Raw genomic sequence first — 22,305 nt, forward strand, 5'->3', positions numbered from 1 at the left:
GCAACAAAGCCTTTAAATTCAGGTCTCCAGGCTCCCTCCAGCTCTGCCAGGGTGCTGCAAGAGGGAAGGAGCTGGTGGAGATGCTTGCCAGGGGCCCTGCAGGGCATCACACACTGCACGGACACCCCTCACCCCCTTAAAGCTCCCTGAGGTGCTTCCTGGGGCTGTTTGCGTTCAACCAAGAGCTTTCTCACCCAGAATTTAACTAAATCCCACTAAATCAGCACTTCTGGCATACACCTGCGTCCCTCCTGTGGGGTGAGGATGAACCCCGTCGAGGGTCCGGGACAATTTGGGACTGTTTGTTCCCAGCATCTTAATTAATCTCTGAAGTGGCAGCAGTGGGAAATGTCACTGGGAGCTGCTGGTTTGCTCACAGCCAGGCCTCTGTGTTCGGCGAGAGCAAAATCCGGGGCTTAAAGCCCTGGGGAGCTGGCTAAGGGGAAGCAAAAGTTGGGATTTTTTAATTTTTTGTATAAATTTTAGAGTTTGTTTTTTATTTTTATTTTTTTATGGCATTCCCAAGTGAGCTGGGCTTGAGGCTTTGCGGTCTGGCAGCCTGAGAGGTTGTTTGCTGTTTGGGGCTGGCTGGTTTTCGGGAGAGACCCGCGTCAGCTGAAAGCCGCCCGACCGTGAAGCTGCCAGGAATGGGGGGGGGGAGAAGGAACCCGGGACTGTGAGGATGCAGCCTTCGGCCTCGCTCACCGACCCCAAGCACCGGGGGCTGCAAACCCAGGCTGCCCCGAAACCCCTTTGGGATGTGGGCACACACCTGACCCTCGCCCTGTGCCCCTGAGGGATCCCTTTTCCTCGCCAGCTTGTGCTCCAGGTCTGTGCAGAGCCGGGCGGAGCAGAAATCCACATTTTTCAGCATGAATTTTTCAAAGCGAGGGAAGGGAGAGGGGCAGGCATCTGGTGGAAAGCAGGGGCCAGCACACGCTTCTGCTCCCCCGGGGGTGGAGAGCAGCAGGGATCGCTGTCCCGAGCCAACCCCAGCGCTTTTCTACACCATCAGGAATTCAGAAAGGGTTTTTTAGCCAAAACCCTGGTGCATTTGCTGCCTGTGTTTCAGGCCCCTCTCATTTGGCCCTGCTCGCCTGCTATAATTAGCAAGAAACCTCATTTGTTCAGCTGCTCTCTGGGAGGCCAGGGGGAGCTCATCAGGGCTGCTAATTGCTGGAAGCCTTTAGTGGCTCTCCACGAGCTCGAGGCATCCTCATGTGCTCCTGGCTGCTGTTGGAGGAGTTTCCTTTCTTGGGTACAGTATCCTGAGGGTGCCACACCAAGTAGGAATGGGAAAAGTATTGGTGGGGAGGGTTTGAAGGTGCTCTTGGGGGTAATGCAATGGAGTAGCCCCCAAAATCCTAAATCCCTCTGCAGGGGCTCAGGCAAGGGGAGGGAGAGGAAGGTCTCTGCCTTCCTTGGAGCAGGTCCTGCAGCTTGGGGGGCTCAGGGAGGAGGATTAAACCCATGAACCCAGAGAGGAGGTGCCCAGACCTCCATGCTGCAGCCCCGTGGAGGTGCCTGGCTATGTAGGGATGCCCAGCCTACAGCCCCCTCCTTGCAGTAATGGGCAGTGCCATTGCAAGAACATATAAGGCAATTTTGGGGGTGTAATTCTGCAGTGTGGGGTGTGAAGATTGCTACTGGGTTTGCTTTGGAGTCCCCCCCGAAAAGGGGTGGGGGCAGGCTTCAGGGCTGTTTGATAACGTAAGGGGGAACACAGCTTAATGGAGCAGGCGTGTTCCGTGCTGATGCTCTGGGCAAACGTTCCCGTGCTTTGCTGCACTGCTGGAAAATGCTAGCCCTCAGGAGACATGTGGGGGCCTGGAGGGCTGTCCTGCACCTGGGGGCCGTCAGTCCTTCCAGCCTGGTGGCAGGGCTGTGATGGGAAGCCGATGGCTGGGACCCGTAGAGAAGAGCTGGAGAGTTTTGGCCTAATCATCGAAAAGGCATCTCCAGGGCAGTGATTCAACTTTGCAAGTGTGTAGGCTGCAAATCTGCTTACCAGATTTCTGGGAAGCTTGGAAGAGGCGAATAACACAGAAACACCCTTCCCAAAAGCTCCTTGCATGCTGGTCACCGAAAGCACCTCCCAGGCATGCTGAGCACCCTTAGCGCCCTCTGCAAATCCTTCCACTGAAAAAGTAATGCGTGTGTGTGTGTGTGTATGTGTGTGTACTACCTGGGCAGAGACCTTAAAGTATATTTTTTCCCCCTACATTGTGCTTGGGTTGAGCAAGATGAGTTTTTTTTGAATCAGTGCTCCCAGTCTTGTGGTACCTGCTCCTCCACCCGCACACCCCACATGGTTTGGGGGAGCTTTCTGAAACGCTAAGGAAACTGAAGGCACCAAGGCTCAGCTCCAGCAGCCAAAGCCTTGCTCGGAAGGGTAAAACCATGCTTACATGGGGATACGAAGTCTGATTTCAGCAGGAGATGCGATCACCCTTTAGCAAGAGGCACGGAGTAAGCCCATGGTGGGGGGAGCTGCTTTCAGTTCATTGCACACTCTTCAACATCATCAACCTTGTGCTTTAAAAGAAAAGTTGGGATTTATTTTTTGAAGTCTTTGAGAAATTATGTTTGGCCACGTGGCTTTGCCTGGAGAAGAGCCGTGGGTGCCTGGCCTCACGGCATCCCCAAACTACACGTAGAGATGAAAGGGGGGTGTGAAGCTGCTGGTGGCATCTTCTGAGCAGGTGCTGGCTTTAGGCACCTGAAATAAATGCAGCCTCTCTAATCGGTCACTTTGATTTAAGCTCAGAGCAAAACGCAGGAGGCTGGGTCTTGCAAAGTTCCCTGGCTTTAAGAGGTTCGGTCTGGATGCTTGGGGGCTGTTGGGTGCTGGAGCCTGGGGAGCAGGAAGACGAGCCCCCAGAAGGGTGGTTTCTCTCCCAGTTCAGGCAGACATGATGGAAAGGGGTAAGTAAAGAAATAAAACTGAAACAATAGTCCAGAGCCATTGTTTCCAAACTCTGCTGCTATTTATATGCCCGCGTACTCACTGTGGGTTCTCCTGCTTGTTTTGTTGCCATTACGAGCTGCTGCCAAGTTGCCTGGGAGTTCGGGGAATTTCAGGACTGGTCTCCAGGGGGGAAATCAGGGGTCAAAACTTAGGGTTTCCAGTCATCAGAGGAGCTATATTAGCCTTTATTTCTTTTGTTTCCTTAACTCCTTTTAAACTGTTTGATAGTTCCAAGTACTTTCTCCAGCCGAGCACAAGCCTCTGCAAGATGTGGAGACGCTCAGCACAGCCGAAGGCTTTTGCTGGCACTGAAAGGAAGGGCTGGGAACTACAAGGGGGAAGAAAAGCCAAAGGAAAACACCCAGCACAGAGCATTGGCTCACGAGTACCTGCCTGTGGTTTTACAGCATTTCTCCCAGGTTAGGGAGAGCAGATAAACCAGGGAGAGGTAGTGAGGGGAGGGCAAGAGGATAGCTACAGACATACTGTACAGGTTTTCCTCCTTGTGCTCATCCCTATGCCTCCTGGCTTATGTATAACTTTGGGGGAAAACAGGTGGGTTTTGGGGTGTAGGATTTCAGTAGGATACATCCCTACAATGAGAGCGTGGTTGGAGCCTGGGGCATGCAGCTGCTCTCGCCTAGGGAAAATCACAGAGAGACACCGAGTCCTGGAGGTGCTCTGCTGCTCCCACCCCTCTTTTGTCCTAGGTAAACCCACACATCTACTTTTATAGTTTTTCTTTAAAACAAAAAATAAAAATCTCCGGTATAGACTGGGCGTGCTCCTGGGAAGCTTTGGCTGTGATCACTGGCGCTCTAAAGCTGCAGGAAAATATTGATAGTAAGGGCTGGTCCTCACAAAGGACAAGCCTGTGCTCCTTACCCCATGAGCAAAGTCCCCACAGCTCCTCACACTCTGTTTCTGAGCCTGAAACATAACCATAGGACTTTAGATTGCATACAGCACCCTTTTCTATGGGACACACTGCAAGAAAGCACTCTCTTATGGGCCACTAATACAAAACATCAGTAGGAATAAATCTTATTCCCTGTTGTTTTTTTTTGTTTGTTTGTTTTTTCCCATTTGTTTTCACCAGAAAGCATTGATTTTTTTTTTTTTTTTTTTTGAGCTGTCCTTATTGGTGCTGCTGCTGGGTTAAATCTATTTCCTACCCCATCCCTTTCCTGGGCATCGGCAGCTGGAGGAGCCACGTTCCCACCCTAAAGGGGTTGTCAGTCAAAGCTCTCGAGGTGGCTCACATTAATTGGAGCCTTTGGGAAGCCCCCCATTAAAATAGCAAATTGGTGGTTTCCCAATATTTAAGCTTTTTTTTTTTTTTTTAACCACTATACACCTCCAAGCCTGTGCAAATTTGGCTGAGAGCAATAAGCAGCAACATGATGAACTGGGCATGGCCTCAGGTGTTCAGTCTCCTTGCCAGCCCCTGTGGATGCAAAATGGGAAACGTAAAACCTTTTTAAAATCTACAAAGTTGGGAAAGGTGGGGAAAAATACCTCGTTCTACAGAGGAGACATAAAGCTTCATAAAACCATACATCCCACTAACAGCATCCCACAGGCTCGCTGTGCCTGAGTTTCTCTAATCCCCTCTTAGAGTGGTTTGCCGTCCTGCAGCTACCAGGATTTAATCGTGTGCCATGTGAGAGAGCTTTTCCCGGAGCTCGTCTCACTGCCAACAGCATCATGGGTCACCCCCAGCCCTTTGAGCACTGTGAAGCTGGAAATGGCTGATACCTGCCACGATTTTCTGAAATTTTGGGGTTCCTACTGTGTCCCCATCCTATAGGCTGGGGGATTCACAGGCAAGAGGATCAGGGTTCGTGGCCCCTTCCTAAAGATAATTTTTATCTTCTCTGTCCTGTTTCTGTATTATTTTTTTTTAGCCAAACAGCGCTTTCATTAGTGCAGATGGATTTATAAAAACCAATCAAAAAAAAAAAAAGTGACAAGTCCCATCCTAATAATTCAGCCAGCCCTGGTTTAGATTGTGACTGAATGGCTCTGAATTGCTGTCAGATTTTATTGACTTCCATTTGTTGCCTTTTTTCCAGCTTGTGGGGCAGCATAAGTCCAGTGATAATGTCTTAATGTCTTTGGTGGAAAAAGAACCATTTCATCCTTTTTTTAATGCTTTTCCCTTTATTTAAACTAGCTTGGTCCATAACCTTGATTTATTTTATTTTTATTTTTGTTTTGTTTTTGTTTTTATTTTTGTTTTATTTTATTTTATTTTAGGTCCTAATTCTCCCCATCTCCTTGCAGAAATCCCAACAAACTCCAGCTGGCAGAGCTGTGCCCTCTTCCCGTGGTGCTTGATACCCAGCCCCACATCCATCACCCATCGCTTTGTTCCCACCCTCCTAATCTCAGGACCAGAGAGAGCAGGTCCAGACTCCTGTCGGGATGGACGTTGCTGCCTCGGATCTTCAGGTGAGCCCCGCTCCATCCTTCCTCCCCATCCTGGATCTGAACCTCCTTCCACCCTCAGGAGCCCAAGCCAGCAGCAGGGAGATGCTCATCCTGGTGTCATCGACCCATTTTTCCCCACCTCCCACAGTGGTATTGCCCAAAAATAATTTTGGAGTCTGCGTGTTGGGAGATGCACCTCCAAAGGCTTTTTTTGGGTCGCAATGAAGGATTTTCCCAGGGGATTTGGCCACCTTGAGACCCTCCGTAAGAGCAACGTTTCCTGGGGTGAGTAGTGCTGTTGTCTTTGGACCTAGAGCTTGGTGTTGGGTTTTTGGTGGCTTTTCTTTTTTTCCTGGGAGACCTGAGAGCACCTAGGGGGATGCCAAGCACTTTATTTAGCACAAGAAACGGGGAGAAAACCCTAATAATAATAATAGTAACAGTAAAACCTGAATCAGCAGAATGAGCAGCCTTAGCACTGGCATGGTTCATGTACGCATGGATTCGCAGGTGTGTACTAAGGGCTCATCCAGAGCCACCTCAATAACTGCTTAAAAAGAAAAAAGAGGGGAAAAAAAAGTTACTCCTGTATAAGTAAATGCTTGTTGAAAATACTTGCAAAACTTTCCTAGCTCCGTTTCTAATGTAAAAAACCTGCAGGGGCCCAGGGTGGGAAGCAGAGCGACATCTCGTCTTAGATAACATGCTGGCTTTGCTTGGATCAAGTTGCCAGGGCTATAAAGGTCTCTGACGTGGCTGCAGGGCTGGGAGGAAAATACCCCCTCAGGAAAGAGGAGCAAACCCTACAGAACCACAGAGAAATGTCCGGGTGAAGCACTCGGTCAGAGACGGTTGCCTCTGGGTACCGCTGGAGCATCCTTTAACCTGCCATTAGGTAAAATAAAAACCCGTGCTTTCCCGTGGGGGGTTTGGCAGGGGGTTGCAGAGGGTGGGTGTGCAGAGCCAGGGGAGGCAGCATGTGGTCCCCTGATGGGGACAGCAGCACCAAAATCTGCATTATTGGCCCCAAAACAGAGTGTAACAGACGGGAGAGGCAGACGATGGGGACAAGCTGGTGCCACCCCACCGGGTTGTCACTGCTGGTGTCCCCATGCCCACTTTGACCATCGGGTGCCGGTCCCTGAGCAAGGGCTCAGCCAGCACACCCAGACCGTGCCCCCTTGGGCTGTGCATTAACCAAATACTTTTCTAGAGAAGGGGGAAGGAGAATGGAAAACCGGTGTCCTGTTACGGGGTCACTTTTCCAGTCCTCCCCCCCGGCTCCAAGCACCCCTGCAATATTTTTTCAGCACCCCCTGGATATTTACAGCAACTTTGTGAGACAAGGGGAGCTGCGTGGCAAGGCAGAACCCCGAGCCCTGCGGAGCCCCGTCCCCCTCCCCTCCGGCTGCTGAATTTCGGCGCTGCAGAGCACTGGAAGGCTGCGGGAGGGATTCCTCTTACCTTCGGGGTCACTGCGAAGCCTTGCAGCTTAATTTTAACTCTTCGCATTCTTTCGGAGCCATCCGAGAGGATTTTCCTTCTTACAAGGGAGAGGAAGAGGAGCCGCAGCATCCCTCGCACCATGCCCATCGCTCGCCCCGCCGGCCGAATCCCCGACGCCGCCTGGACCTCGGGCTTGAGGGAGATGACGGAGCCCTGGAAAGGTGCCTTGGGCTGCCTCGGCGTGGCCGTCTTCTTCACCATGACCATCGGCATCATCTCCTGGCAGGCGCTGGAGCAGTCACCGGAGGAGTGGGTGCTGCGGGGCCGGGCGGGAGGGGTGCTGTGGGAGCGCCGTCGGGGTGCCCTGCTCCTACGGGCACTGCCCGAGGGGCAGCCAGTGGCCGTGATCGCTGTGGGTGGCGTGCCCGCGGCCGAGCCACCCCCGCCACGGGACCGGTGCTGGCAGGACAGAGGCCAGTTCTGCTACGCATGGGAGGAGGCGGCCGAGCTCCGGCTCTCCCTCGAGCCCCCGCCGGCCCCCGGCACTGAGTGCTATGGCGTCCGCTGGACCCCGCTGCGCCCCGACGTGATGCTGAAGGTACCGGGGATCCCCTGCTCCGTGCCCTCTTTCTTCACCAAACTAGCCCAAACATCAAGGATTTGGCCCAAATGTAATATTTCCCCAGCGCGGTTTATTAGGGGGTCACCCCCGATCTTGCAAAGCACCCCATGGCTGGAGAGTGCCGGGTGGGAAAAATCCCCCTCCAGAAGCCTCGTGCCCCGATGCCGAGCACCCAAAATACCAAAGAGGCTGCCACCGCCTCCTCCCAGTGCTGTGTTTGTATGGAGACCAAATAAATAACTGCTGGAGTGAGAAGTGGCGCGGGGGGACACGGGGAAAGCTCGGGAAGGTCCCTGCCAACCCCAGGAACAATGCGGCATCTCACAACGCCCGTGCTCCTGCTGGGATGACAATTTATGGAGAGTTTTCGTTCGCATATTTTTTCCTCTTCGGCGCTAAATGGCCTTATTTCATGCTGGCGGAGGGTGCCTGAGCACAACCAATTGTCCTGTGCTAACATCAGCTTGTGTTCGTATGGGAGGTCTCGAGGGGATGAGCAAGAATAGATTTTCTTCCCCCACTAAAAAATAAAAAAATAATAACAAACAACTATTGGAAAATATGATGTGGGGAAAGTTAAGTGTTAAGAACAGCTTTTTTTTTTTTTTTTTTTTCCCCCCCCTCTCCCAGCTGGTGTAACTGCTTCAGCTGACACCCGTGCAGCTATTCTGGGCCTCCAGCGTTTCCACTTTAATAATTTACATCTCCCCTCCCTGCCCCTTGTCGAGACTTTAACCTCTCTCTGCCCCCGCAGCAGGAGCAAGCTCTGGGAGCATCCTCGGTGGTGGGGTGGGAAGCGGCACCAGGGCCAGGTCGGGCGTGGGGGCCATCTCTGCTCAGCCCAAACCCCTCCGTGTTTCGGGGGGGCCCGTCCCCGCACGCGGAGTCACGCGGGAGGCTAAGTCCTGCTGATCCCCTGCTCTGGCGGAGAAGGGAAACCCTCAGGGGCTTTGGAGCACCGGGCAGCACACAACAGCAAATGTGGGGGAAGTTTTCCTTCCCTCCCTCTATAAGCTTGAGAATCGGGCCCCTGTGAGCCTAACGAGGTTCAGCAAGTCCAAGTGCAAGGTGCTGCACCTGGGTCGGGGCAATCCCAGGCAGGAGCACAGGCTGGGAGAAGACCTCACTGAGAGCAGCCCTGCAGAGAAGGCCCTGGGGGTTCTGGTGGACAAAAAGCTCGGCAGGACCCAGCAGCGCGTGCCTGCAGCCCAGGCAGCCACCTGCATCCTGGGCTGCATCACCAGAGGGGTGGCAGCAGGGCAGGGAGGGGATTGTCCCCCTCTGCTCTGGCCACAAAGATGCTCAGGGGGCTGGAGCACCTCTCCTATGGAGAAAGGCTGAGAGAGCTGGGGATCTTCAGCCTGGAGAAGAGAGGGCTCCGGAGTGACCTCATTGCAGCTTTTCAATACTTAAAGGGAGCTTATAGAAAAGATCGAGAGCAACATTTTGCTCAGTCAGATAATGACAGGACAAGGGGGAATGGTCTTAAACTAAAAGAGAGGAGATTTATATTAGAGGTTAGGAGGAAATTCTTCACTCAGAAGGTGGTGAGGCACTGGCACAGGCTGCCCAGGGAAGCTGTGGATGCCCCATCCCTGGAGGTGTTAAAGGCAGGTTGGACGGGGCCCTGGGCAACCAGGGAAAGGAGGAAAACCCCACTACCTTTGGCTTTAAATGAGCAAGTTAAAACTTTCGTCGTCTTCAAAGTAAATGAAATGCATAACTTGCGCTCTTGATTTTTGTTTTGTAATTTCTTTTCTCTTCCTGCTCTCACACTATTCAATAACTAATCAACCTGCAGGTTGCAAAAAAGTATTCATACAGAATTTCAGCATTTTTTTTCATACCTAAAAGCCCAGCTCTTTTTCTTGTGGAGGAAAAGCTTAAAGCCAAATATCTTCTAGCAGGTCAGATGCAGAAAGCCAAAAAAAAAAAACAAGCACCCACAGCTTTGTGCAGAAAACCCCTAAATCTCAGGGTTCAGGGATTTTTCTTCCTGGAAGAAGATGCTGTGCCAATGCTGCAATAGCAGGCAGGGGTTTGCATCTTACAATTCAACACGTTCATGTATTTGTCCCTAGCCTGAGATATTTTTCTCTCTCTGCTGCAGGATTGCTTCTCCATGGCCAATATCTCCTGGTACGGAGGGGCGAGCATCCGTGCCCAGCGCTGGCCATTCAACAGTGCTGACAGCCCAGCACAGCCCTTTGTCAGCGGAGATTTTGGCAAAAACCCCACTGGATATGGCCCTGTGCTAGAAAGATACTTCTTAGGATCGACAGGTATCCGCCTCCTTTCCCATTTTTCCCAATCTCCTGTGGCTTTAATCACTGCCTCTCCCTATCCCTCCCCTCATCTACAAGGCAATTGAAGAGGAGGGTAGATAGCTTGGAGATTAAAGTATTTTATAAATGGGATAACAACTGGCATGAGTAGATGAGGGATGGATCCCGAACCGCCCTATCTCTGTGGGAAAAGGCAGGGTGTTGAACCTAGGCTGCATTTACAACTCAGTGCCTTCCTCTCTGGAAAATGGGGTTTTACCCAGGTTACCTCAGGGAAATCCTTTGCTCTTGGCATGCATTTTCTGGGCAAATTCATCTCCCCCTTCTAGCCCGGTGAGACGGAGCAGGATGGGCACAGCTCCCTCACTGCCTGTTCCCCTGGCTGGCACCGTATAAAGCATGCAAAACCTTTGGTATCCAAATTTCCAGCCTAGAAGTAGGAAGCTGAGGGGTGGCGTAGTCCAGAATAATTTTGTCAATCACATCCCAAACTCGAGCAGGATTTTACACACCTGTCTGTCACGTGTGTAAGTTCCTCTTGGGTGGCTTTGCACTGAGCTCGCAGGTCCCCAGTACTGCTGTGGGATGCTGGAATGAATCAAACTGCCATTGATTGCCACTCTTGGGTGGATATTTGGATTATTTCCCAGCATGCCAAACTCCAGATATTCCCCCCCAAATCATCAATTGTCCTGAGAATCCCCTGAGGCTATGTTTTTGGAAAGAAGCTGAAGCTGCTGCCTGAGCTGAATACAGAGCAAAAGGCAAGAAATGGTGCAAATCAGAAGGGCTTTTAAGGGCTGGAGGCTAAAAAGGAGTAGTGGAAGTGAAGAGCTGGTTATTCTTGCATGGCCGGGGCAATCCAGGGGAATTTTTCTTTCCAGGGAGTGGAAAAAAATCCAGGGAGCGGCTGGACTCTGCCTGCACGTCCTCGTGGCCACTAGCACGAGGACATGGAGGCATCAGGAGCCGGCCATTTGCTTTTTCCCTTCTTTTCACCCCAAAGGAGTGACAGTAATGGTGGCACCTGACGTGCCCTTCGTCCTGTCGCTGGAGAGCAACCGGCATTTCTGCCTGGGTGGCGCTGGGGGCCCCCTGCACTACCTCCTCTGCATCAGCTCCGACGTGGCCACCGCACACCGGCACGTGGGCACCCAGCTGGTGGGGCCAGCACGGGTGCTGCCGGACACGGCCCTCCTGGGGTAAGCTGCTCCCTCCATCCCTGGTGCCAGATTGCTTTCCAAGCCCTAATTAGAAAAAAAATAAAAATAAAAATCTATCTTGCTGCTTTATCTCACCTGCTGCCATTGGTAGGGCAGCAATGCTTTTTGCTTGCCCGTCTCCATCCTTTTGTGCTGAGTGTCTTGTGTCAGAGCGAGGTGCAACCCCACTCCCCATTTTCTCCATCACACAGGTCTCCCATCTGGCAGTATTATGGCCCGGTGGGCTCAGCTGCCAAAATTAAGCGAGGTTTGAGGTCATTCGCCAGGAGACTGAAGCGGCACCGGCTTCAGGAGGGGGTCCTGGCCCTGGGGGAGCGCAGCACTGCCACTCTCGCCGCCGCGGTATGTCCCCTCCTGCCAGCCCCGGTGCTCAAAATGCAATCCAAGAGCACCCTTAAACCCCTCTAAAACGTGGGTTAATTAGATCTCTTGAAAGTGCAAATGCACCTGTTTTGTGGGGTGGGGAGTTTATTGGTGCACCGTGAGCATCCCTTCCCTGGGACAGGACGCTTCTTTTGGGGTGTTACCCGTGGATCTGCTGACACTGAGCTCAGAGGCTTTGCCACTCCCGTTAAACACATTTTTCCACTTTCCTTCCTCACAGGAATACATGTCCATGGAGCAGAGGAGGAGGCGCAGTTCGGCCCGTGCCTGGGACCCCGCACTGATCGACCCCCTGCGGCTCTCCATCACGCTGTCCCCCTACACCAGCATCGCCTCCCCACTCTTCCTGCGCTCGCTGAGGGACAACGAGGCCGGCTACTGGCTGAGCCTGCAGCCCCGCTTCGGGGGCTGCTTGGTACGGGACATGGCCCCCCACCTGCATGTTAACCCTGTTTGTGAAATTAAAGCTGAATAAATACTCCCCACCCTCAGCTCAGGACAGCCCCGTCCCATGCTTGGGGCAAACCCCGCGGCTGCAGGGCAAAGTGTAGAGGAGCAGCTTTCCCCCTGCTTTGCAAAGAAGCAGCTTTTGAATTTCCACTGCTGAAAGACATTTCAAAAAGTCACCAGCATGCAGAAAGTAGCTCAATGCTTTATGTTTCCCTCCTCCCCCTTTTTTTTTTATAGTCATTTGATGATCCGCCAGTTTGCCACCCACTGGGGGTTTTGGGGAGCAGAGTGTTTTCGCCTTTACGCATTGCAAACTGCGGCGCCATCCACCCTCCAGTCTAGGGGGTCGGCAGGATATTTTAAGGGTCTGACCCACGTTTTCCACCCTTTGCTGCAGGTCCCGCTGCTGACCACGTGGAAGGGACGGCTCTGCGCCCGCCTGAACGTCACCAGCGAGGCGGCGCTGAGCTGGTACCTGGCCCGCGCCCGGGCCCTGCGGCAGGCACTGGGGGCCGCATACGTGGTCTTTGAGGGTGCCGAGGGCAATGCCTTCCTGGAGCAAGCCATGTCCCCTCCTGCTGAGCTGGCCGGTGACCGATACGCGGGGGCGCTGGCAGCAGCGCTGGCCACGCTGGGGAACGCCACGGTCATCAGCGCTGGCGCCAGGTGGGTCACGGTGAGAAGATGCTCGGGATGATGCTTTAGATGTGCCCTCGGGATGCTGCATGCGTGTGGAGAGGCTGCTCTCGTGTCTCCTCTTCTGGCATGTTTTTCTTTTAATGTTCTAGAGCATAAAAATGCTGAAATGAAATAATGTTTAACTGTATTAACGCCAGATGCAATACAAATGCACCTCATGGTTTGTGGGCATTCACGCTTCAGGTTGCTGCCTCTCCTGCAGGATGGAGGTGAGCCCTGCAGTTATGACCAAATCCCCATGTTGGCAGTGGCTTATGGTGCCAAATGGCTGCAAAATTTCTGACTTTTCATGCTTGCATAGCCCATAGCAGGGTTAACTTATTAATAATTGAAATTATGCCTTGAGACTTTTTTTTTCCCCCCACTATTGTGATGGTTATCAGATGGGAAGGCTAATTTTGCAAAAGACTTTCTGCAAAATGGAAAGGAAGGCTAATAGGAAATGGCTAATTCCATGTTTTGTGCCAGGAATTGATGGTGAATTGCATGAGAAAGCAACTTCAAGCTAGTTAATTTCAAAGAGAAAGCGGGGTTTCACTTGCCGGCACTGACAGGCCAGCAGCTGCTGGGGATGTGGATGGCTCCTGCTCAACCATCTGTGGCTCAGTGGTGCAAAGAGCCTCTTCTCTAAGCATTTTTAGCCCATCTGGGAACTGTACCTTTCCTGGTGGGCAGTTTTCATACCAGAAGTGTTTCATAAACCCTCGTGTCAGCCTTATTTTCTCCTAAGATGAAAGCGGAGACTTTTGGGGAGTCAGCAAATGGGGGTGAGGTCAACGAAGAATCCAAGCTGTGGGAGTGGATGGACTCAGGGCTAAACTCTTCCTGGCTAGACGAGCTCCAGACCATTTTTAAGCCAAGGCTTGTCATGAAGGTTTGGACTTGACCCTTTTTGGCTGCCAGAAATGCAGTGGCAGGGGGTTGCTTCCAATACTGGGCTGCTCAGGGTCATGACCCACCACACCTCCAAGGAAACCCTAGGCATAGAAATGCTATTGGAAAAAAATAATAAAATAATAATAAAAAATTTGAGGAAAAAAAATGAGGAAAATAATGTTTTCCTATGGCAGATGGACAAAAGCGGTCAGAAATGACAGCCGCTCAATGCAAAACAGATGAGCATGAGTGAAAGCCAAGAAGAGAAATCCTCCCTGTAGGATGTATCTCAGTGGGGTTCATGCCTTGGATTTGGGGCCCCACATGGGCCAAGGCTGAGGGTGCTGTTGGGATACCTTGGTTGATGTCTCGGGGATGTTTTTGGGGAGTGTTTTCCCATCACGACTGGCGTAGCTACATGTAGAGTAGGAAGAGAAAGCTTACAGCCCATGGCTGCGAGGTGGGCCACCAAAAATGGACCTCATGGGTCAAGCCAGGAGAAGGAAATCTTTAAATCTGGGGATTTGGGGAAAGGTTCCAGAGGAAGGAGATGGACTGGGGTGGCCAAATGAGACAGGGCAAGCTCAGTGGGTGGGAGTCTCAGTGGGGAGCACTGACCTCCCTTCCACGGAGGTCCCCAGTGGCCGAGGAACCCACATCTGACCACAGCGACTGCCAAGACAGCCGGAAATCTTAACATCTCCACTCCGATCCTTCTAAAAACACCAGTTTTGTGCTTGTTTCCCTGCAGATCTAGTCATCTACCGCTCTTTGTCCAGATGAGCCCACGGCGCTCAGACTGGAGCCACGCGGGCCTGAAGGGGGTTATCCCCTCTGCGCTGCACTACAGCCTGCTGGGCTACAACTTCTTCATCCCCGACGCAGTGGGTGAGGACTTCTTTCCTTCTTTGCTACCTGTTGCTGTCTTTTCTGGTTTGTTTGTTTGTTTTGTTTTGTTTTGTTTTCCAGCACTTTTCCAGGCAAGAGGAGCACAGGCTTTAGGGTGCTATAGGGAGGCTTCAAGCGTTTTGTTCCCAGGATCTGGTTTTGATTGGATTGAGGGTTACTAGGGGAATCGACCGAGGAACTGAAAACAAAAAGCCACGTTGTAAATCTTAACAGGCAGCCAGCTCTCTGGGGATCCCCTTTGTGGAGCTCCTTAACCACGTGCGGAGGGCAGCCCGCTGCCTCTTGAAGCTTTTCTTGGACTAAAAGTCTGACAAAAGCAAGGAGGGAGCCAGTCACTGGCAAACAGCTTGCCTGGGCTCTCAGATGGGGACATAAATATTCCTAAAATGCCAGCAGCCACGGTCAAAGTTTGTATTTCTGCTCCGGAGTATGATGGCATGAGACATCCTTCAACAACAACAGGAAAAATAAAAGTTGAGAAACACTCATGTAATGAGGGCTGATGAGCGGCTCATTTCGCCTCTCTTCTTGGAGGTGGCCATGTTATTTGTTTGAACCTTGCCACAAGCACACGAGTCATCACAGAGGCTGCACATGGAGATGATCAGAGCCAGCAGAGCTGCAAACAGCCCTGAAAAAAAAAAAAAAAGTGGTGTTGAGCAATTATTAATTTGTCTGCTATTTTTAGCTGGTTTTCCTTAGAAAACAACGCTTGGGCAATCATGGCATGTCACTGCTGCCCTGAGGAGATGTTGAGTCTGTTGGCTTTTGTCAATGGGACAAAGGATGAGAGAGCAGGGCTCCATCCCTGCAAGGGATGTCTTTGGGCTTGTTTCATGGGGTACGAACAGCACCGTCTCTTTCTGAGGACTCTTGGACTTTTCCAACCTGCCCTTCCCTGTTGGTACTGGCTGTGTTCTGGTGAAGCAAATTTTTAGGGTTTCTTACTGTCTCCCCTCTACCTGTCTCATTCATCTAGGTGATCCTATCAAGTCTTACCTGACTAGCATCCTTTGCTTGGATATAATGGCATCACCTACGCTTTAGTGATCCCAATTTAATCCTAGCACAGGATCTGGGTGCAATATCGTACCGTCTGCTTTTCCCCTTGAATATCATATTGTGACAGCCTTGAGAGACTCGAGTATTTTTCCATGATGCTTCCACTCCGCACATCAAAGTGGCAGGAAAATCCATTATTTTCCCAACACTTTCCTTTGCAGGAGGAGAAATCCCTTTTTATGATGTTCTGCTAAAATTTAGAAACTGTCTCCTGGCAGCTCATCCCCAGCATGAGCCTCATCAGACATCCATCTCTAGCTATCTTAGGATGTTTGATGGGGGACAAAGGAATTAAAAACACGTGGGTGGGGATCCAGCTTCTCTTGCAGTGGGGTTGTGTGTCCTGCTTGCATCAAGACCAGATGGCTTTGAGCCATCCTGTGATGGGATGTCCCCAAGAGGCTTTTCTCTGCTCCTTGTCCCTGGCAGGAGGCAGCCTGGCTGGTGATGCCCCGGGGGACCAGGAGCTGTATGTGAGGTGGCTGCAGATCGTGACCTTCCTCCCCGTGATGGTCTTCAGCACCCCGCCCTGGCTCTGCTGCGACACCTGGGTACGTAACCCCCTGTCCTGCGGAGGAGGGCACATCCATCCTTTAAGGGATAACCACCCTCCCAAAGCCATTAAAAGTTTCCAGCAACCTGATTGCTGCCCACTCTCAACGTTACTTTTGCTACAAAATGCTTGTGAGTTGATGCAGCTTTGTGCTTGGGCTATGCGCAATGGCATGGTTGGTACCTACAGCGCCTCTGTGTATGACAGTGATCGTCACATGTGCCCCTCCTTCCCTTTTGCTGATGGAATTGCTTAATTATAGTTTGATCAAATAGTTTATATTATACCAGAGTGAAGCCTGTAGATTTGCCATAAAGACCTATTTCAATGGTTGAAAGCATTTTCCTGGGGATGTCTCCTTTAGGGCATTAAAGGAAGAAGGCAATTCCTTAAAAAATCACGAGGGAGGATGTGGGGAATGCCGTCATATCTCTTTACTAGCAGCAAAAGAGTTGTTTGCTTTGGTTAAGGACATCAACACCCTGGAGGATATTGCCCACCAGCTGATGTCCTCAGCTTTTATATCGAAATGGGTAAAAATCCATCATATCAACCATCTTTGGCTGCCATCAGGATCTTGCAGTTCAGCAATTTCTCTGCCTAAGGAAATGCATGTACTGTTTTTCCTAATTTTTTGGGTGAAGGGCTTGCCATGTGTCTCTCATGCAGGTCCTGAACCTTACCCGGCAGTGCATACAGAGGCACCGGGACCTGGTGGTGCCACTCATCATAAAATACAGCGAGGAGTGGCTGCGTTTGGGGTACCCCATCTTCCGCCCGGCGTGGTGGCTCAGCCCAACGGACCCAACCGCTTTCACCATCGAGGATGAATTTCTCATTGGAGATGAGGTGGGGAATGTGGAAACAATTCCCCCAAAGGGTAATATGGGGGGGGGGAGCACAATCCTCTGTGAATTGCAGCAACGCTTTGTGCTGCCTTTGCATAGGGATGCGGCCAAGGAGGGACACAGTCTACCTAAAAAATATCCAAAACTCAAAAGCAAAGTTCATTAGCAGGGAGTTTGTAGTTTTAACATCAGGGCAGCTTGCGTTGCAGAGTTATCTTCTCAGGTCCTGCTTGCAACCTCTGGCAGATACTGTGATATAGGATTTCCAAGCTTGAGTTTCTTACCACAGATTCTTCAGGTTCATTGTATAGGTTGTTTTGTGGATTTTTATTTTTTTTAAGGAAACTTTCCCTCACTGCAGGAAATTGCTAAAATATCTTCCTGATTCTCTTTAAAGTAAAAATCAAAAAATCAGGTAGGATGTTTTAAAACATATAAATCCTTAGCACAAATGAATTTGAGTGGCATTGTGCAGGAGAAGAGACACTTCTGTCCTGATGCCCTGTAGGGTGCATATCCAGGTTATAACTGCAAGCAAGCTAAAGCTTAGCTCCTTCCCCCAAAATCACTCAAACTGAAGAATCCCTGATGTAATCAAAATGGCCTGGTCTGTGTTAGCAGGGTGAGATTTCCAGTAAAATACTGCAAAATCATCTCTCCCTGGAGATGTGAAACTATGGTTTGGCTGAGAGCTCCCGAAATACGGTAAAACATCAGGTCTGCTCCATCAGTATTGCAGGGCCAAGCACTTCTGATAAAGTGTCGTGTGAGGCCAGCAAAATCTTGTCTGATTTCACTTCAAAAGGAGCCTGAGCTGGCAGGGGAAGAATCCAGATGGGGATGTTTTGACTTTCAGGATGACTTGGGAAACTGGAAGAATAGAAATGTGCTCCAAAGCCTGCCTGGTGTCATTTGGAGTGCCGCTAATAACTAATTACTGGAAGATACATAAAGTGGTTCTCTCCTGGCGTGGTTTGAGGCAAGGCTAAGCATTAGGATGCTGGGATAAACATTTTGAACATTGCTCTGGATGTAAGCATCCGCTGCAGGGTGCTCACGAACATGACTTTGTGCTACCACCACCACCTTTTGGTGTCTGAGCTGTCCCCCACGCCTTTTTGGGGAGTAACTCTGGGCTGTGAGGATAGCCCTGCTTTGAAATCCACTTGTGGTTTTTTTTCAGGTGGATTTGTACATTTATTATGGCCAGATCTCTGTAGTCCACATGTCTTGGCAACACACTTACAACCTGTTGAATGCTTCCAGCACGGCATGTTGAAATGTAATGGCAAAGAGACAAGTGGCACTCGGTCAGCAAAAAATTATCAGCACATGCAGCATCACTTCCCATCAGTGCTGTCTGCCTGGCAAAATTGGATGCTGCAAGAAGCTGGGAAGCCAGGTCATGCTCCAAACACATCTATAAAGGCCACCAGGGTCCAAAAGTGTCCTCTAAAGGGAACCAAACACCACATTGCCTCCTTTTGGATAATGCTGCCCAAGGAGCATTGATGTAGAGTGCAGGGATTGACCGAGACCTCAAAAAGTGGATTTAAGAATGAATGATGCATAAATTTCCTACACTATTTCTGCTTTTTATCCTTTATTTTTTCCTTTACTGGCTTTCCTGGAGTTTTATTTTTATCCTTTCATCCTCTCTCTCTTCACCATGTGCATTCAGTACAGCACAAATGCAAATCAAAGCCTCCATGTCTAAGCAGCTTTAAATTTAAGGCAAAGTGGTTGATTTTTTTTCCTTTTTTTTTTTTTGTTCATTTTTCCTTTTCAGAAAGCCTGTGCTTTCCTTGAAAAAGGCTTAATTTAGGGCTCTGAAACCTCTTTCAGTTTCTGAATTGAAATAATTTATCAAGTATAAATATACTCAGAATACTGATAACTGTTTTTTTTGTTGTTGTTGTTTTGTGGGTTTTTTTGCCTTTTTTTTTTTCTCTTTCAATAAAGGGTGAAAAAGCCCTCAGTAACCCCTTCTTCCTATGTAGAGAACTCCAGCAATGGAACAGTCTTTCCCATAATTCGAAGAAAAAAAAAATCTGTAAAGTTCATCGGGGACTATATTACCCTGACTAAGCCACTGGAGAGGAGCAAGCAGAACACGTTTCTCCTTATGCCACATCTCCAAATGGGACTCACTGATTTGTGACACAAAAGGACATTTTTAAATGTTTTTACTTTTTTTTTTTTTAAATGCTTTTTATGCAATTACCCATGTACCAAGGCCATCAGCCAGGATTTTCACGAGCATTTGAGGGTGCTGAGCAGCTACATCTCTTGCATCTCTAAAGGAGCCTCGAGTCCACAGAATGATGACTCAAAAGTGAACGTGTTGCTTGAGAATCAATAACTTGTGTTATGTGTATTGAGCACAAGTTGTTCCTAGAGTTTATCTAACCTGGATCCAGACCAGGTCTCCTGGAGAGGAGCCCTGGGCAGAGGGCTTTTGAAGCCCACCTTTATGGCAGCCCACATCTAAAGCAGTAGATCCCGTAGTGTGATCATTTCTAATTAAAATACAAGTTTCTGCTTGGCTCGCTGCCAGGTAATGTTTGACTTCATTGATTAACTCACAATGAAGGGTTTGTTCAAACCAGATTCCTCCAAGCAATGGGTGACAGGATGAAAAGAGAAATTCATGTCTCGGTCACAAATCTACGTGGCATGGGGTTGTCTCTCCCCTGACTCTGTACCACCAATTCCCACCACAGCTCCATAAAACCTCTTCAAAAGCTGCTTCATGTGAGCCTGAGCCCACTTGCAGCCTCCCTGCATCCATCCTGTCCTGCTCAACCTGGAAGCAGGAGCTTTGTTTTGAGCAAACACCCTATTTCTGATGTGGTGTTTTTTTGTTTTTTTTCAGTTTGGGTCTTTTAAAAAATATGAGCTGGGTGGATCCTGGAGGTTTTTCTTGCAAAATATGTATTAGATGGACTCCAGAGGTGCTTTTTCTCACAAAATACAGGTTGGACAGACTCTCAAGGACAGTCCAATGAAGGCCATTGCAATGACCCAGCTAACCCTCCATCTGCAAAATTATTTTTTCTTTTTCTCTTTTTCACCACAGGTCTTGGTGGCCCCAATAACAGAGAAAGGGCAAACGTGGCGAGATATCTACCTGCCCGGAGAAGGGCGCCAGTGGATGGATACCAACACTGCCCGTGTATTTGATGGAGGCACCATCCTCAGGAATTACTCTGCAAGCCTTGAAGAGGTGCCAGTTTTTGTAAAGACTTCCTAAATAAGGATTGTTGTGGCTTTTAGGCAGTTGCCCTCCTTCAGAGCAGCACTGGCCAAATGTGGTCACTTTTCCTTAAGATAATTTCTTGCACTTTTCTAAGAATATGTTTTTTTATTATTATTATTTCAGCAGAAATTGTTTGAATCTTCTATTATTTGCTGCTATTCTAAAATAGCGACAGTACAGCTTGGGCACAAATACGCATCCACACCACGTTGACCTCCATCTTTTTGTGGTTTCCTGGGGAGGTGTTTGTGTGCCCGTGTTGGGTTTTGGTGGGCACATCCGACACTCCCAGGTCCCTGCCACCCTGGTCAAAGATGCTGCCTTGGCAGGAGAGTGGATTTTCCAGAATCTGATATAAACAAACATCACCTGTCAGGGTTGGATCTATGCATTTAAAGAATAAGATGTATATACAGGGAAATGTAAATACAATAGCTCTATACATGTGCCTGGACATCACGTGCTAAATGCTACGTGCTTCTCTCATCTGATGCTGCGTCTGGTCCACCAGGAGAGAGGACTCGGGGAAAATGAAGCACAGGTCTCTGTACAGAGATTAAATCACTGCATAGCCCAGATGGTGCCAGCATCTTCCTCCAGATCTTGCCCAAAGTCAAACCGAAGATAGTATCAGTTTTTGCTATTCTTCACCTATCGGAAAGTCACCAACTTTTTAGTTAGGTTTAGTGCCTGGCTGAAGAAAATAATAACAATAACCACCATGTTCATGCATGGTGCATCTCTAAAAAAATAAAATAACACCATGTGCTGTAAAAGTTCTCAAGCAGCCAATTTCTTTGTGTCTGTTAATAGGATATGCCTCATTTCTACAGTGAATTTGCTTTAAATTGAATTTCCTGCTCTTTGTTGCTGCTGTGTCAGGGTTTGTGCTGGTGTCACTGGGCAGTTTCTGGGTTATAAAGGGTAACGTCGCATCACTGCCAGCTAAAAGAATATTGCTAATGCAGTTTTTATCTTGTGAGCATTTGGATATTAAAGACTGCATTTGGAGTCACCGTAATGTTAATGAAGTGTTCATTAATGTAAACTGGATTTAAAGAATTGACCTTCCTTGTCATTGGTGTCTCTGGGCACTGGCTGATCCGTTCTCTGCCTTGTGTCTTCCTCTTGGCAATCCATGTGGAAGAGGCACAAATGTTTCCCCTTATTCTTTTTCTATCTTAAAATTTTCTATATTTCTATCTATCTTATTCTTTTCACTATCTTAAGCTAATGCTCATGTTTTTCTGAAAGGAAGACTTAGGCATGTTTGAGATGTATGGAAGTGGACGGGACTTCAATGGATGCTTAAGAGATTTCCTGAAATGGGGGCTCTGTGACTATAAACTGGTAAATGCTTGCAATTTTAACTAATTGCAATAATGTAGTAAAAACAAAAATACAATAAGCACAAGCTCTTCTTTTAACATTTTTTTTTGCTTTAAGCACTTTATTTTACTCCACTCTGTGTTTTTTTTCTTTTACCTATGTAGCAGATGTACAAGCCTGCCTTTTTTCTGGATGTATTTCTAAATCTTCCTGATTGGTAGGGCAGGAACGAGTGGTTTGGGTAGATTTTCTTATAAGGAAGAGATTTTGACAATGTTTATGGATGATGTGCTCTTATCAACACTTGGATTAACAGTTCTTTTTTTTCCTCTGCCAGAGACTTTTAAAACCTTTTGCATACCTGAGAGCTGGGCTCATCAACCTTTTGGCTTTTTCACTATATTTTTGCTGCTGTGTTGTTCTGTGCGAAAACTTTGTCCTTTGTTAACAGTTTTGAGGGTTAACATCCAAGATGTGGTGCTAAATTAGTTAAAGCACTGCTGGGGTGGTGTTACAGGCAGCATATCTGCATAGGGATCACCAAAATGCCCAACAAGTACAGAGAGGATAGTTGAGGAAAGGCATCAGGCCACAGGCTGTCCCTGGAAAGGCAGAGACTTCTTTGTACGTTTTGTGTGTGTTACCTATAAATATGTATAAATGTGTATAAATATATAGTGTTCTTAAAGTTGACTTTAAGACTACCTTTGGAGTCTCATGCAGACCTTCCTAACTCATATTCAAGACTTTCCTAAAGCCAACTTGATGTATTCCTTGAAGTGTCTAGCAAACTTAAGGATTTTCCTGAAGTCAACTTTAAGACTTAGTCCCCAGCAGACATAGGCACATCTCTGGAGATACTCAAAACCAGCCTGGATGTAGGTGACCCTGCTGGAACAGGGGGCTTGGACTAGATGATCTCCAGATGTCCCTTCCAACTTCAACCATTCTGTGATTCT

The 22,305-nt window shown here is 49.1% G+C and overlaps 1 protein-coding gene across 3 annotated transcripts; it reads left to right on the plus strand.

Annotated features, from left to right (window-relative positions):
- Positions 1-1,138: 1,138 nt before the first annotated feature.
- LOC308195768 (SITS-binding protein-like) lies at positions 1,139-20,793 on the plus strand. Of its 3 annotated transcripts, XM_080593750.1 has the most exons (14): positions 1,142-1,258; positions 5,228-5,422; positions 5,550-5,686; positions 6,164-6,296; positions 6,712-7,445; positions 9,580-9,751; positions 10,761-10,956; positions 11,169-11,319; positions 11,582-11,776; positions 12,209-12,477; positions 14,138-14,274; positions 15,787-15,908; positions 16,580-16,759; positions 19,838-20,793. In XM_080593750.1, the coding sequence occupies exons 5-14, from the start codon at positions 6,987-6,989 to the stop codon at positions 20,009-20,011; spliced, it is 2,055 nt and encodes a 684-aa protein (XP_080449876.1). In that variant the 5' UTR covers positions 1,142-1,258; positions 5,228-5,422; positions 5,550-5,686; positions 6,164-6,296; positions 6,712-6,986; the 3' UTR covers positions 20,012-20,793. The 3 variants fall into 3 exon arrangements, with proteins under 3 accessions (XP_080449875.1, XP_080449876.1, XP_080449874.1); XM_080593749.1 differs by lacking the exon at positions 6,164-6,296 and having other exon boundaries at positions 1,139-1,258; positions 5,255-5,422; XM_080593748.1 differs by lacking the exon at positions 6,164-6,296.
- The last annotated feature ends 1,512 nt before the right edge of the window (positions 20,794-22,305 follow it).

Source organism: Anser brachyrhynchus (assembly GCF_964034855.1).
Source record: "Anser brachyrhynchus genome assembly, chromosome: 5".
Lineage (NCBI taxonomy): Eukaryota > Metazoa > Chordata > Aves > Anseriformes > Anatidae > Anser > Anser brachyrhynchus.